Source organism: Ylistrum balloti, unplaced genomic scaffold (assembly GCF_031769215.1).
Source record: "Ylistrum balloti isolate Yb309-2 unplaced genomic scaffold, AGI_CSIRO_Ybal_v1 Utg370000, whole genome shotgun sequence".
Taxonomy (NCBI): Eukaryota; Metazoa; Mollusca; class Bivalvia; order Pectinida; family Pectinidae; genus Ylistrum; species Ylistrum balloti.
In genome coordinates, this window is record NW_026782078.1 from 1,252,986 (window position 1) to 1,267,440 (window position 14,455).

At 35.5% G+C, this 14,455-nt stretch overlaps 2 protein-coding genes across 2 annotated transcripts; both read right to left on the reverse strand.

The window, feature by feature from the left end:
* Positions 1 to 663: 663 nt before the first annotated feature.
* LOC132548082 (periostin-like) lies at positions 664 to 5,380 on the reverse strand. The gene is made up of 6 exons (XM_060211906.1): positions 5,227 to 5,380; positions 3,613 to 3,824; positions 2,921 to 3,110; positions 1,780 to 1,878; positions 1,541 to 1,651; positions 664 to 764 (listed from the first exon to the last, which is right to left on the reverse strand). The coding sequence occupies exons 1-6, from the start codon at positions 5,378 to 5,380 to the stop codon at positions 664 to 666; spliced, it is 867 nt and encodes a 288-aa protein (XP_060067889.1).
* A 1,980-nt stretch (positions 5,381 to 7,360) lies between these two features.
* On the reverse strand, positions 7,361 to 11,089 carry LOC132548083 (transforming growth factor-beta-induced protein ig-h3-like). Its single transcript, XM_060211907.1, has 6 exons — positions 10,939 to 11,089; positions 10,462 to 10,673; positions 9,723 to 9,912; positions 9,266 to 9,364; positions 7,858 to 7,968; positions 7,361 to 7,482 (listed from the first exon to the last, which is right to left on the reverse strand). Exons 1-6 carry the CDS (start codon positions 11,087 to 11,089, stop codon positions 7,361 to 7,363), a joined length of 885 nt encoding a protein of 294 aa, XP_060067890.1.
* Positions 11,090 to 14,455: the final 3,366 nt, after the last annotated feature.

Sequence of the window (14,455 nt, forward strand, 5' to 3'; positions counted from 1 at the left end):
TCCTTATCTGCATGGCTGCCCCTCTGTGGGGTCTACGCCATAAAGGTTATTAGAGGAAGGGAGATCACTCTGCGTTCCTGCCGTGATGGCTCATGGATCGTAGGGAGGGCGGGATTGTTTTTCTTTTGAATCTTTTGTTGTTGGGATACAAAGATGGGTGTAGGTACTGTATTTGCATACTAAAGTTATGGTAAGTATTACATCATGAAAATTGGTTTTACATTAAAAAAACTCAATTTTTTTATCATTTTGAACGTACGTCGAGTACATGTGTATACCGTGCCACCAATTAAACGAATGGAAACGCGAAATACAGTTACGGAAAACCCCGGCGACTAATGATTCTGAAATTCTGAATTTTTATGAAAAAAAAGTAATGTAAAATCTTGAAAAAATCTGTTGCTTACTTTGATATATGTATCTGTTAGTCGTTCGTCATTCTCTCCTCGGTTTATAACAAATAATCTTTTTTCGTTATGCATTGTTATCTTTCTGTTTTTTTACCGATTACCCAATTTTAAAAATCGTCCATGTTTAAGTAACGATGTCAATGTTAATAGACTTTAATATATAATATTTTTGACATAATTACATTAATGTTGTCAAGTAGTTAGATGGCTATTTAGAAACTTAAGCGTTTTCAATTTCCTTTAATTTATTTCTTTAATTCGGCGGAAGTAGTACCCTGTCGATGACTTGAATGACGCCATTGTTCACAATTACGTCAAAAATTTTCAACAAAGCGCCATTGATGACGACGTTACCTGAAAATTTTCAAAAAATGTATATTAACTTTATTTTACAACTATTTCGAAACAAGCTTTAAGCTTATGTTGGTCACTCTTGTTGGCCGGGTGGGGTGATACATCGTTTTATGTCTTATGGTACCGTTATGAGTTTGCATTTCTCATAGTAAATACTCCTTTTACTGTGAATTTCATGGCGCAGATAGCTCTTCGTATTATCTAAATCGTTTCATTCAAATCTATTAAATATATCCATTTATTCCATCACAAAACAGCTGCGCTTGTTATCTTGTTACCAATCAATATTCAACAGGTTTTTTAAAATAAACACCAATTAGTACTTTATGATATTGACACGTGTAAATATATAATTCTGTAAAAAAAAAAAACTGACAGAGGACGTTAAATTCCTTTTCAAAACAGGCACTGAACGCAACCTGAAGACATGGGGTTGAAATAATGACAAAATAATGTCAATGTCTTAATCCTAAGAGTTTTGTTATTGTTTACTAAACATATACAACTGGAATATTTAGTGTTGAAAGTTCTCTACTGTTATAGCGGAGACGCTAGTTTAACTCTAGAAATAAAGGCAAATACCTATTCGAAATATGTATAAGTGACATGGATAGGCAAAAAAGAAGATTTTTCGTTTTGATCAAAAAGAAATTATAATAAATCAAATTATCTATGAAGCATTCTCGTGATATAAAAAGTTTGAAATAAACAATTCAGTTCAGAAGATAACTAATTTGTATAAAGTATTTAATTAATATAGTCTTCCTCACTCTTACCTTCCATAACAGTTACGATCAACTGTTTATCGTTAGCCGTTGTAAGTCTTTGGTTGTCATGGAGACCTTCACTGTAAAGGGTTTCCCTCAAGGCATGGTACTCCACGAAGTCTACAAGGATGTAAAACAGTATGAGACAGTTAATACAAAGCGAGACAACTCCTTCGTTATAAACACAACCGAATCTACAATATGTATGAAAAAGTCACATACAGGTAAAAATATTTCAAAAGTCGTACCAATCACTCCTGTTTTGTTCAGCATCAGTTTTTGGAGAAAACCTACTGGCAGTTTATTAAACGCTTCATTGTTCGGCGCAAACAGTGTGAACGGTCCGCCTTCAACACAAAGTGAATCTATCAAAATCTTAGCTCTCTGTTTTCCTATCACTGATAATATTGGATGGTTTTTCGTATGTTTTTCGAGGAGTTATTTCTTATTCGTATTCAATAAAACAATTCAAGAATAATCAAGACAAATACATAGAGTTCAACAGCGAAATAACTCAGTCAACAATTATTATTCTCGATTTAATTCATCAATGTTTCATTAATCTCTCTCTCTCTCGAGAGAGAGAGAGAGAGAGAGAGAGAGAGAGAGAGAGAGAGAGAGAGTACAGCAATATTCACGAAATCCTAAATCAAACGGATGAAACTAGGTCTATATATAAAAAAGTCGTGAGATTTTCACAGACATCATTACAAAATTTGAAGAAAGTTAAGGTTGATTAGAGAAAGAGTAGTTTAGTGAACATTGTATATAAATATTACCCGAAAAATATGAAAAAAATTAGTAATAAACTCTTACAACAAAAGCGAATATCAATGTGTTAACAAAATCATCAATCTCATTAAAGAGACTGATAAAACAGGAAGGATGCTATGCCAAGGAATGCATAAAAATCTATTGAAAAATTTAACATTTCATACCACATCGTCATCTGTTAGGATGGTCATTCAATCTAGGAAAGACAACAGGAACTCGGTACGTATAAAGGTTATACAAAACACAAAAGTGATCAGCACCTTTCATTATAAATTCAGAATTAGATACAGCAGAGCCAAACAATGAATTAAAACATTCCCAATAGAAAAAGTATTGCCTGTGTTAACCGATTAACGAACGAAACATCTGTCGTGAGAAAGTTAAAAAATACATTTAGCTGCTTGAATGACGAAATTTCATGTTTTATTGTTGGAAAATGCACCTGAAGAGTGCTCGTTCGAAGGAAAGTCATAATTAAGGTGTTTCAAACGTTTTAATCGTTTGAATGCTGATAAAAACAATTTCCAGATATGATATTAAGGTTGACTTTCGTTGATGTTTTGAACAGGGAAAGGGAAGTTTAAATTTTAATGATATTCGCAATATTTACAGTACCTCCGAAGAAATCCGTGAGATTAGCATGCTTAATGACGTCGGCGAATAGAGATAGTGAGGGCGTTGCTGTTAAGTACCCTAGGAGGGACTGTATCGGGAGAGGGTACATCACCCTTTGAAGCATGTGAACCACGCCATTTGAAGCGGACAGATCAGTGACGGTTATATCCACGCCGTCAGCTGTAAACGTCTGTAAAAATGCTGCTTCTTCATTTTATTCAATTTGAGTACTATACATATATTTATACAATGTCCAAACTACCTTGTGGAAGATGTTCTGGTCACAAAGTTATGACGGAGCATACTGGGGAGTTATTTTTTGTGGTAATCTACTCTGATTTTGCGCACTAAGACTAAAGGTGTTGAGATGCAGTAAGTAATATCTGTATTAATTGATTGATTGATTGATTGATTGTGATTGATTGATTGATTGTGATTGATTGTGATTAATTGATTGATTGATTGATTGATTGATTGATTGATTGATTAGGTTATTTAGAATCACTGAAACTGTTAAATGCATTAAAATATTTTTGTTTACGCTTTTGATTCCAATACCAATATAATTTCGCCATGGCTTTTAGCATTAGATTATATGTCCATTCCTACTTAGTGAACACCAACACGATAAAATATTTCCATTAAACTTTAAAGTTAATGATTACTGACGAGAAATGGTTTTACCCACTCACCGATCCGATGATGTTAATGCGGACCTTAGTAGCACCATTCAAAGTAGGATAAGTGACATCGTTTGTAAACGTGTCCGACTTCCTCCGCCCTCTGACCACATGGAATGTGAACACGTAATCAACAAACGTCATATTTTTATTTAATTTGTCCATAACACTTGGCGGTAACCAGTTAAATCCATCGTCTAATGGTGCAAATATGGTATAGTTACCTGAAACAGTCATATTTGTAAAATCACACTATGAAATGACATACTTTGTTCAAGGTAATGTTATTCTGGTTGTCGTATATGTAAAAAAAATCTGAAATTATATAAACGTATCAAAAGTGTTATCTTGAAATTAATATTTTTTTTATAATTAGCTTTGTTTATCTTGTTTTGTTATTTTGTTTTTTAACTAAAGTTTAGTATATTGCATTGCAAAGTGTGTCAATGTATTTAATTTTTTGTCACATTTAATGTTAATTTGTTGACTAGTTCACCCTTATAATGTTTACCATTTTCACGGTTCCCTTATTAGGACAATATTTACTTCGTAATTATTCATTTTCGTTGAAGATTTATTTTTGGTTGATTTCGTGGAGGTAATCGCAATCAGTGAATTTAAATTTTAATGATAACGAGTAAAGGGTACATTTGTCTTACAGTCGTCTCGGAATTACCTTTGAGTCTGTGGTAACGGAACAATTTTAGAAATGTACAAGGAGTGGTGACCAGGATAACAGGATAACCGGGGGGGGGGGGGGGGGGGGGGGGGGGGGGGGGGGCAGTGGTACAGGTACAGCGTAATAATCATTTGAGCGAAACATGATATCTACTTAAGTCACAACATAATTAAATAATGTGATTTTCACGCTCTTACACTGACAAAGTCATTCAGTTAAGCAATTCACGAGTAATCACTTTATCTATTGTTATATTAAAAATCAATATTGTGCGAAAGAAAATGTTATTTTCAATATTTGGCATGTAATTGTTATATATTCAGTATCAAATTAGAATTAATGTTCATCAAAATTGAAAACATATATATTTTTTAATGTGAGGTGTGTTTTTTCTCTTAACGCTATAAAAGGGGCGTGCCTCTCGTTTAATGTGTTATCGGACTTGGATATAGACTGTTCTAAGTCCGTGACAATCTATACAATGAAAACAACACGATTGGAAATCGTACAGTTTGTAGTTATGTTTTTATTTCCGTTGATTTAGAGTGAAATAGATAAACTGGGGTGTGTCTTTACAATGTAGTGCTCATGTTATTGGTCGTAATTGCTTGTCGCCTTCGAAGTCCGGCGAATGCAACAAGGTAGCATATAGCTCGATTTGAGGCAATGACATAGCCAATTAGCGACAATTTGTTTTTGTAATGATATGTGCCTGTTGGCTTGTCTTCGATGGTCAATCATACTCCTAGTCGTCATATACACAGTGTACCGTTTCTTGTACTTTTCAAACATTGTCCCGTTACCATGACCTCAAAGGTAAATCCGGACTGGGTGAAGCAAAAATCGATATCGTGAGTACTGCTTATTCAAGAAATTTCATGTCAACAAAATTACATTTTTATGCGAAACTTGAGCCCAACAAAAAATAAACGATTATAACGTAATACCTTCTCCTTGTAATAGTGCTTCAAGATCTGTTCCATGAATCAACCTCCGTAGGATTGTTGCACCATTCTTGGAAGCCACATCCAGAATCGTGTTCTCATCGCACGTGGCAGTTACATGTGTCATAAACAATAACACGAAGGATAATGTTTTCATGTTTATGTCACTCAGTATGGCAACGATAACCAAGAGTTCAGGTCAGTATTGTTGTAATCGTCTGTAAGAATGCCTACGTGTTTGCATTAACACTGTCATACCGTTTTAGGCTGTCACATTTTCATTTGATATTGAAGTCCAATATAGTTCAAATAATATTATGTGTGTTTAAGTACAAAAATGTTAAATAGTTATCGAGTTTGACCTCCATTATCACTAAATTTACTCACAGATAACGTTATTGGTATGTGATCACGTTTTCTTCGGTAGGTTGGAGTCCTGGGGTTGATCAAAGTTCGTCCTTGGAATCACCATTCAACATTTAATTCTGTCACCTGTGGCGATGTTTATATATGGAACAAATGTATTATCTCGATAATAGTGTTTCGCCTGTATTTTGTAAATGAAAACAGAGTTTACTATCAGACAAGTATTATAAGAAAATTTGATTTTTTTATCAATTTTTAAGGAACCAGATATATCCTAAAACTGATGCCAAAACTCGGTCATATCAGATATAACTAGGCAACTCACTTATCACTTCAAAACAAGCATGCCAGAATTGATTAGTATTTTTCAGATAAAGCTTAATTTACGTACGATCACCATCTATGCCCGGAATTCGTTATGAGCTTGTTTACACTTGAAAGTGACATTTAATACTGGGATTGACCAAGGTTTTTATGGCGCGTGTGCGTGATGAAACAGAAAACGCTTACTCTTCCGGGACACTGGTATTATTTTCATTGTACTTTTTCAGGAGTCTCCCTTTAAATCTTTCTTATTTTGACCTAGTTTAATGGAATTTGAGTCTGAATTATGATAATGGTGACATGTTGGCATGTTTTTGATTTTTTAGAACACGAAGTGAAAAATACAAAGTGTATCGATATTAGTAAATCATTGTCTGAAGGAATACGGTCACCTGGACGTGTTTCATGCTCATTAGTATACTTGTTGGTAGCGTTGTTGTACACCTTGATCTCATTTGAGAACGTGACATTACTTTCTTGAATTGACTTGAATTAACAGAGTGGGTGTTGTCGATAAAGCAGAAGACGTTTATTTTTTCCAGAATAAATGGTCTAATTCTTCTTGTACTTTTTCAATGTAAATCTTTTGATCAAATTTTATTTAATTGAATTCTATTTTTGATTATGATATATTTACAGATTGGTGCTTTGCTTTATTATGTCGGTAGAAAAACATTTTCAGTACTAGTTTGAAACATATATATATATTAAAAGAATAGAAATAAAAGTTACATTAAGATGCTGATATCTGGGCTAGCGTTCTATAAAGATATATGACTGCCGCTCAATTATAGATTTATTGATCCGACTGTCACCGAATCAATGAAAATGTATAGATGTTTACGAGGCACTATGGTGTTACCAGTCGTTTGTTGGGAGTAAGGTTTTGTCATGAAAGTAACGGAAAAATCTAACTGTGTCTCACTGCATTTCGTAAGAGGCGAATACTTATGGAACATTCCTTTAAACGGATGAACGACCGAATCAATTGTGTACTAGTTGTTACCGCCAGGTCGTTCATGTTTTTGTATATCTTTTACAATCTTTCAGAACGTTGTCATGTTGTATAAACATCAGCGAGATTAATACGGAGCCTAAAATAGCAGACAGATTCATATTTACGTGAAATGTTGACAACAAGTTTTAAGAATAAGAAACTACCTTCAACAATGACACTATTTATATGTACACAGGTGTGTGTCGCGTAATAAGAGTTATAATAACCGTTTCATATATATTACCACTTTATCATTTTGTACTTTTGTTGTAAGTTTTAAAAAATTTAAGATTACTTTTTTTGTACACGGTGACCAAATGTACAGAAACAAAAAACCGCAAAGTAATAAAGAAAACACAGAGAGGACAACAGTTGTTTGAGTTTTATATTATTTACAACATTAGGTAACATAGACTATCTACATATTTACAGTTGTTACATTCACACGTATCAGCTTGAATGTTTCGTGTTTCTGGTTGGTGGCAGAAGTACGGTATCAATCACGTGGATTACGCCATTTTTCACTGTGACGTCAGCAGTGGTTACCTTGGCGTCGTTTATTATGACATTTTCTGAAGAAGAAAAAAGTACATAAGACTTCAAGGATGAGTATTAGGGAATAATGTATTATATAACAAAGCAACAAAATTATAAAGAATAATTAATTTTTCATTCAAATTAGAGGAAACGTAAGTTTTATTTGTTTTTTGTTTTTGTTTTGTTGTTGTTGTTGTTGTTTTTTTAATTTTTTACAAAATTTCATTTTTTAATGTTTTCTTTGGGGGAGATAATTGTCTGCCATAGGGACACATTTTTTAAATATAGTGTCTGATATAACCTTACCCAACCTACTAACCGAGTGTCGTCCATGTCTTAATTTCTTAAACGATGGAGTTTAAAAATGTTTGGTAAGGACGATAATTTGTCTATATAATTAGTAAACTTACCCCCTTCGATTTTTACTGTAAGGTCCTGGTTGTTTGCAGCTTTCACTCTCAGGTTGTCACTGAGTCCAGCACTATATACTGTGCCTAATATGACATGGTACTCCAACACATCTGAAGAGAAACACAATAGACATTTTACTATTCAAAAACAAAATGGCGGCCTTTAATCGTTGCTGGTTACTAACCCAGCTCATATTAATTGGCCTTAGTGTACACTCCTGTCAAACTTCAGAATCAAAGAAAACTTTAGTACTTATCACAGAAATAGTCCTTTGGATAATTCTGTGATTGTCCTTTCACTATTGATTATAAATACCGAACTTTTTACTTCGCCATAAACGGATAAGCCGTCGATGATGCGGAATGGAGATGACCGACAATTAGTACCTCATCACTGATAACAGTTAGTTTTTTCAAACCTTCAAAACCCGGAGAGAGTTATAATACATTATGCTTTGTATTTCAAGGCTTAAAAAATTCATATTGAAAAGGAATATTGTGATCGATCGGCCCTGCAATGCATTTACCGTTGTAGGACAGTGTTTTGATTGTGGACAACTAGGAGTTTTTTATTGTCCTGTACAATGGTGACCTACGTTTTGTCCACGTCGGTCATGACTTTCTAGTCACTCCAACTGCAGTTTTGATTGTGTCTTTAACTGTCTAGGAAGATGGTGATATGCTTACTATCCACATCGATGGTGACCTACCTACATGTACAGCCATATCCGTTATAAACACGATTCCTTGGCCGCTTCTAGGACGGTTTTGACAATGATTTCTTGCGGAAGACCATGGCAATCAGCTAACTATCCAAAACAATGATAACTGGCTAATTATATAGAACGCTATTGTTGTCGAGACACTTTTTGTTGAGGGTAGTTCTGTTAGTGAACTGTTTAATCTGATGCTAACCTACTTACAATTTACCGGTAGAGGAGGTGTTAATGGTCTGTATATATGTCGGTTATATTAAGGGCTGCGATGATATGTTCGCTGCCTATAACTGATGTCTGTGGTGACCTACTAACAGTTAGAATTCTGTTGGTGACGAACGTCTGTAAAGCGGCCTTGTTGGGGGTCGACTTACTGTTTAGAACGGTCTTGTTGGTGACTAACTTACTCTGTTGGAAGGCTTTGTTGGTGGTCGACTTACTGTTTAGAACGGTCTTGGTGGTGACTAACTTACTCTGTCGGACGGCCTTGTTGGGGGTCTACTTGCTGTTAAGGACGGTCTTGTTGGTGACTAACTTACTCTGTCGGAGGGCCTTGTTTGTAGTCGTCTTGGAACAATCCTGTGATAATCTACCTGTTGTTTAAGAAGGTTCTGTTGGTGAACTATTTGCTTTTTAGGATAGCCATTTTGGTGACCCATACTCCCCGTAGATAAGGATAATGATATACTTACTGTTAAGTGCTGTCTTATTTTGTAAGAGGTCGCTAAGGACACCAGCTGGTAGTTTATCAAACGCCTCATCCGAAGGTGCAAACAAGGTGAAAGGCCCGCCTGTACCAACAATAGTTATAACTTTTCATGTTTCACTAATTTACCTAACATCATATATGGAACATCCATGACATCACTTTATAAATGACAATTGCCGCAATTCAAGATTTCTATTAGTATAAATTTGTGTATGGGCACATTTTTAAGTAAAGACAGTTATTTTTATTGTCTTTTTCCTAGCTAGTGGACTACAGCCGACTACATTTTCCAAATTTACACTCGATACGAAAGGACAATGGTCTCAAAACCAACCAAGAAGCAGCTGTACACGATACTGTGTATAAATAATTCAATTATTCCACTTTTAAGGCAATATTTTGCATCATTCTGAAGTATAAAATCACAATCATTTGGCAACCTTTGAAGAAGTCTATAAGGTCCCCCATGGATACGGCATAGACGAGCTGGGATAGAGTAGGGGTTGCAGCGGCATACTCCAGAATGCTTTGTGTGGGGAGAGGATATAGTACTTTATCTACCATATGTACCACCCCATTTGTAGCCAGCTGGTCTGGTAGTATCACATTCGCTCCGTCGACTGTCACCTTCTGTAACACAGATATTCTACTTTTGTATCAGATGTAGTAAAATCATAAAGGAATATGAAATGATGATAAGTTTCAAAACTTCTCTTAAAAAGCAATTGAAAGCTTAAAACCTGAACATAGTTTCAAGCCACCTCACCTATTCGTAAACAAGGTCTCAGTTAATCGAAAACAGGAAAATACCGGCAATGTCGAGTCAATGAGTAAAACACGGACAAACAAAAATAATGTCAATAAAATAATATTTCAAACACAAATTTAATAAAACTAGGACAAAATATGAACAAAAGAAAGATTTACACAGAGACTCCTTAAAAAGTACAAGGAGAATGAGACCAGGTGACTATGAGGTAAATAAGGGGTAGCAGATTAACCCATAACGATTACAGAAGATAGGAGGTTCCTGAAGGATAAACGTCTTTTGTTTTATCAATTATTATTTTATCTACAAGTATAATGATAAGTTTTCACGGAATGAAAACTCCAAACAACGATCATAAATTGTGACTATAGCTGGTTTAAGAAAAGAAAGAATATTTTGAATTTACTCACTGAACCGTAAATGTTGACCCTTAGTTTGGACGTGCCTTCAACCGTATCGACAACCATGTCGTTTTTTAGCTGATTAGATGTGACGTTACCGCTGACCACGTGGTAGGTAAGAACCTGTGATAGCAACTCCTTATCGCTGGTCAATTTGTCAAGTACATCCTGGGGAAGAGCTTTAAAGGCTTTGTCAACGGGGGCGAAAAGAGTGAATGGTCCTAAAGCAACAACAACATACAAACTGGATAATTAGGGGAGTATACGTCATATGGAATCTGAATAAAAAACGTGTAGCCACAGAATCTATAAGGCATCATTCAAATATCAAAACTCAAAACCAAGGGCCTAAATTATAAAGCATAGAAGAAGACTGGCCAAAATAAATGCAAATAAACAGAACTTTTTTCCAACTCCCTTATAGTAGAATACGTCCGTGAGATAAAATTCTACCAAATATTTCAGAATATCATTAAAGTTGATTACCTTGCCCACTAAGTGTTTCCACCAAATCCGCGTCCTTTACCAACGTTCCCAGAGTTTTACCTCCCAGTCTCTCAGCAGTCATTAAAACATTCTCCTCAGCCAATCCGCTTCCACAGAGGAAAAGTATCACCATAATTTGTGACCCAGTCATCACGAAATTGTTTGCTGTTCTGACCGTCTTGTTTGATATTGTGTAGCTATTTCACACCTGTCTTACCTAGATATGAATTAAACTTTCTAGTGATAGGTAACAGTTGGGAATTTTGTGCAATCTCTATCCTCACCTACGAGTATTTATAGCGCACATGGTCAGTATACAGGACTGTTTGTAGGACACCTGACCACTCACGTACGTGTATACGACAGATAAGAAGCACAAACGAACCATAAACCTTCAACCAGTATATATTACAAATAATTAGGTATTATGCCTGTTCGAACACTAATTACTATCAGTATATGACGTATTTGAGTCAAAATTCAGATGGAATATTGAAGCAAAATAATATTGAACCTATTTATACTGTGACAAAACCTTATAACATGTTTCTATAAAAAATGTATGTACCCAGAGGTTCCGATCACTAATAGTATCGAACACTCTGGGCTCGGATTTTGAAATACAGTGTATGAATCCCCTTAGATAATTGATTTGACCCATTCAAATGACTATATTATCTAATGGCTCGTTTCCATATATGAATGGGTGATAATGTTATGATAAACGTTATCATTTTAATGCTAATAAAAGTATTACGACAGGAGTGCTGTAGGATTTATGATCGGGTGATATTTTCCTCTATGAAAACATCCTTTTGTTTATGTAATTCATATAGATAAAAACCCGTTTTGTCTGAATCTCCTCATAGCAGAAAGCTGCATTCATTTAAGAGACTCACGATGGGGAAACTACGACACTAGATTTTGGGGTACACCACTTCAGCCTGATGGTGTCTGTAGGTAAATATTTCTACTCACCTTCGACACTAGATAATAGGGTACACCACTTCAGTCTGATGGTGTGTGTAGGTAAACATTTCTACTCACCTTCGACACTAGAATATGGGGTACACCACTTCAGCCTGATGGTGTGTGTAGGTAAACATTTCTACTCACCTTCGACACTAGATTATGGGGTACACCACTTCAGCCTGATGGTGTGTGTAGGTAAACATTTCTACTCACCTTCGACACTAGATTTTGGGTTACACCACTTCAGTCTGATGGTGTGTGTAGGTAAACATTTCTACTCACCTTCGACACTAGAATATGGGGTACACCACTTCAGCCTGATGGTGTGTGTAGGTAAACATTTCTACTCACCTTCGACACTAGATTATGGGGTACACCACTTCAGCCTGATGGTGTCTGTAGGTAAACATTTCTACTCACCTTCGACACTAGATTTTGGGTTACACCACTGCAGTCTGATGGTGTGTGTAGGTAAACAGTTCTACTCACCTACGACACTAGATTATGGGGTACACCACTTCAGCCTGATGTTGTCTGTAGGTAAACATTTCTACTCACCTTCGACACTAAATTTTAGGGTACACCACTTTAGCGTGATGGATTTTGTAGGCAGATCTTCTTTGGGTGGTTTTTATTAATTATTAAAAACAAACAAAATTGTGTCTTTTATATATATCGTATACATCTTAAAGATAAAGTACATTTTAGGAGTCAAGAGAAATTAATCGAGGTTTGTTGGATGATATTGCGATCTGAATTCGGTCTGTAGTAAGAAGCTGGCAATAAAGTTATCTAAACGTCGCACATACATTTTCTAACTGGTTGTGATTTTTTAAAAAAAAAATTATTCAAAATCAAAATGGGATAGAAATTAAAAACATTTCGTCCAATAATTCTAAAACAGATCCATTATATTTCTGGAATTCGTTTGTCAACAGAAAATAAGACGAAAAAGGAATATTTCCGACACACATCAAATAACAGTTATTTCTCAAATTTAAGGCCAAACAATAAAATATCAAGATGTAAAAACATTTGAAAGCCTTGAAAACTATTTGGGATATTATCAATATGATTTATTTTTCCTTGTACAAAGACATACTTATATCATCAAAGACATCACTTACAAGTTGAGCCTTAAATCATCAAAGATATGTTTATCTTATTGTAACAAATGATTAATAAAAGTTTTCTAAGACATGAAGTTTTGCTTTTATCTTATCTATAGTTTTAGACAAGATAGAAATATTTCTGATCTCAGTCCAAGATCTGATTTTTTATTCTATAAATACTTGATCAATGTCAAATTGTCCTTTGTTTACAAGCTCGGAAGAAACCAAGGATTGTGTTAAGAGACTGGTCTCCTAACAAGAGGCCCATGGGCCTTAACGGTCATCTGACAAAAAGCAAGCCAAACCTAGAAAGTGGGTTGAGGTCATTCATTTGAACAAACTTGGTAGCCTCTCCTCCAAGTGTATCTTACGGGCCCAATATCAGCACTCATGGACTTTTGCTTGTTGAGAAGAAGTCGTTTGTATATTTTAACATATTTGACCCCTGTGACCTTGAAAGTGGGTCGAGGTCATTCATTTGAATAAACTTGGTAGCCTTTCCTCCCAGCATGCTACAGACCCAATATCGGCACTCATAGACTTTTGCTTATTGAGATGAAGTCCTTTGTATATTTTAACATATTTGACCCCTGTGACCTTGAAAGTGGGCCAAGGTCATTCATTTGAACAAACTTTGTAGGGCTCCATGCCAGCATGCTATGGGCCAAGTATTAGCCCAACCTAGGCCTTCTAGTATTTGAGAAGAAGTTATTTAAAGATTTTAACATATTTGACCCCTGTGACATTGAAAGTTGTTCAAGGTCATTCATTTGAACAAACTTGATAGCCCTTCATCCCAGCATGCCACAGGCACAATATCAGCAATCTGAGCCTTTTGGTTATTGAGGAGAAGTCGTTTAAAGATTTCAACATATTTGGCCCTGTTACCTTGAACGTAGGTCAAGGTCATTCACTTGAACAAACTTTGTAGCACTTTATCCCAGCATGTCACAGGCCCAATATCTACACTCTGAGCCTTTTGGTTAATGAGAAGAAGTTGTTTAAAGATTTTAACATATTTGACCCCTGTGACCTTTAAAGTGGGTCAAGGTCATTCATTTGAACAAACTTGGTAGCCTCTCCTCCAAGCATCTTACGGGCCCAATATCAGCACTCATGGACTTTTGCTTGTTGAGAAGAAGTCGTTTGTATATTTTAACATATTTGACCCCTGTGACCTTGAAAGTGGGTCGAGGTCATTCATTTGAATAAACTTGGTAGCCTTTCCTCCCAGCATGCTACAGACCCAATATCGGCACTCATAGACTTTTGCTTATTGAGATGAAGTCCTTTGTATATTTTAACATATTTGACCCCTGTGACCTTGAAAGTGGGCCAAGGTCATTCATTTGAACAAACTTTGTAGGGCTCCATGCCAGCATGCTATGGGCCAAGTATTAGCCCCCTAGGCCTTCTAGTATTTGAGAAGAAGT

Excerpts from the sequence above, each read along its gene's own strand:
- LOC132548082 (XM_060211906.1), bottom strand. The coding sequence starts at position 5,380 with ATGAAAACATTATCCTTCGTGTTATTGTTTATGACACATGTAACTGCC. Across the intron at positions 3,825-5,226 it reads AGCACTATTACAAGGAGAAG|GTAACTATACCATATTTGCA; the intron begins GTATTACGTTAT and ends TGACTGTTTCAG. Across the intron at positions 3,111-3,612 it reads GCATTAACATCATCGGATCG|ACGTTTACAGCTGACGGCGT; the intron begins GTGAGTGGGTAA and ends GCATTTTTACAG.
- LOC132548083 (XM_060211907.1), bottom strand. The coding sequence starts at position 11,089 with ATGACTGGGTCACAAATTATGGTGATACTTTTCCTCTGTGGAAGCGGA. Across the intron at positions 9,365-9,722 it reads CCTTATAGACTTCTTCAAAG|GCGGGCCTTTCACCTTGTTT; the intron begins GTTGCCAAATGA and ends TTGTTGGTACAG. Across the intron at positions 7,483-7,857 it reads TACAGTAAAAATCGAAGGGG|AAAATGTCATAATAAACGAC; the intron begins GTAAGTTTACTA and ends TTTCTTCTTCAG.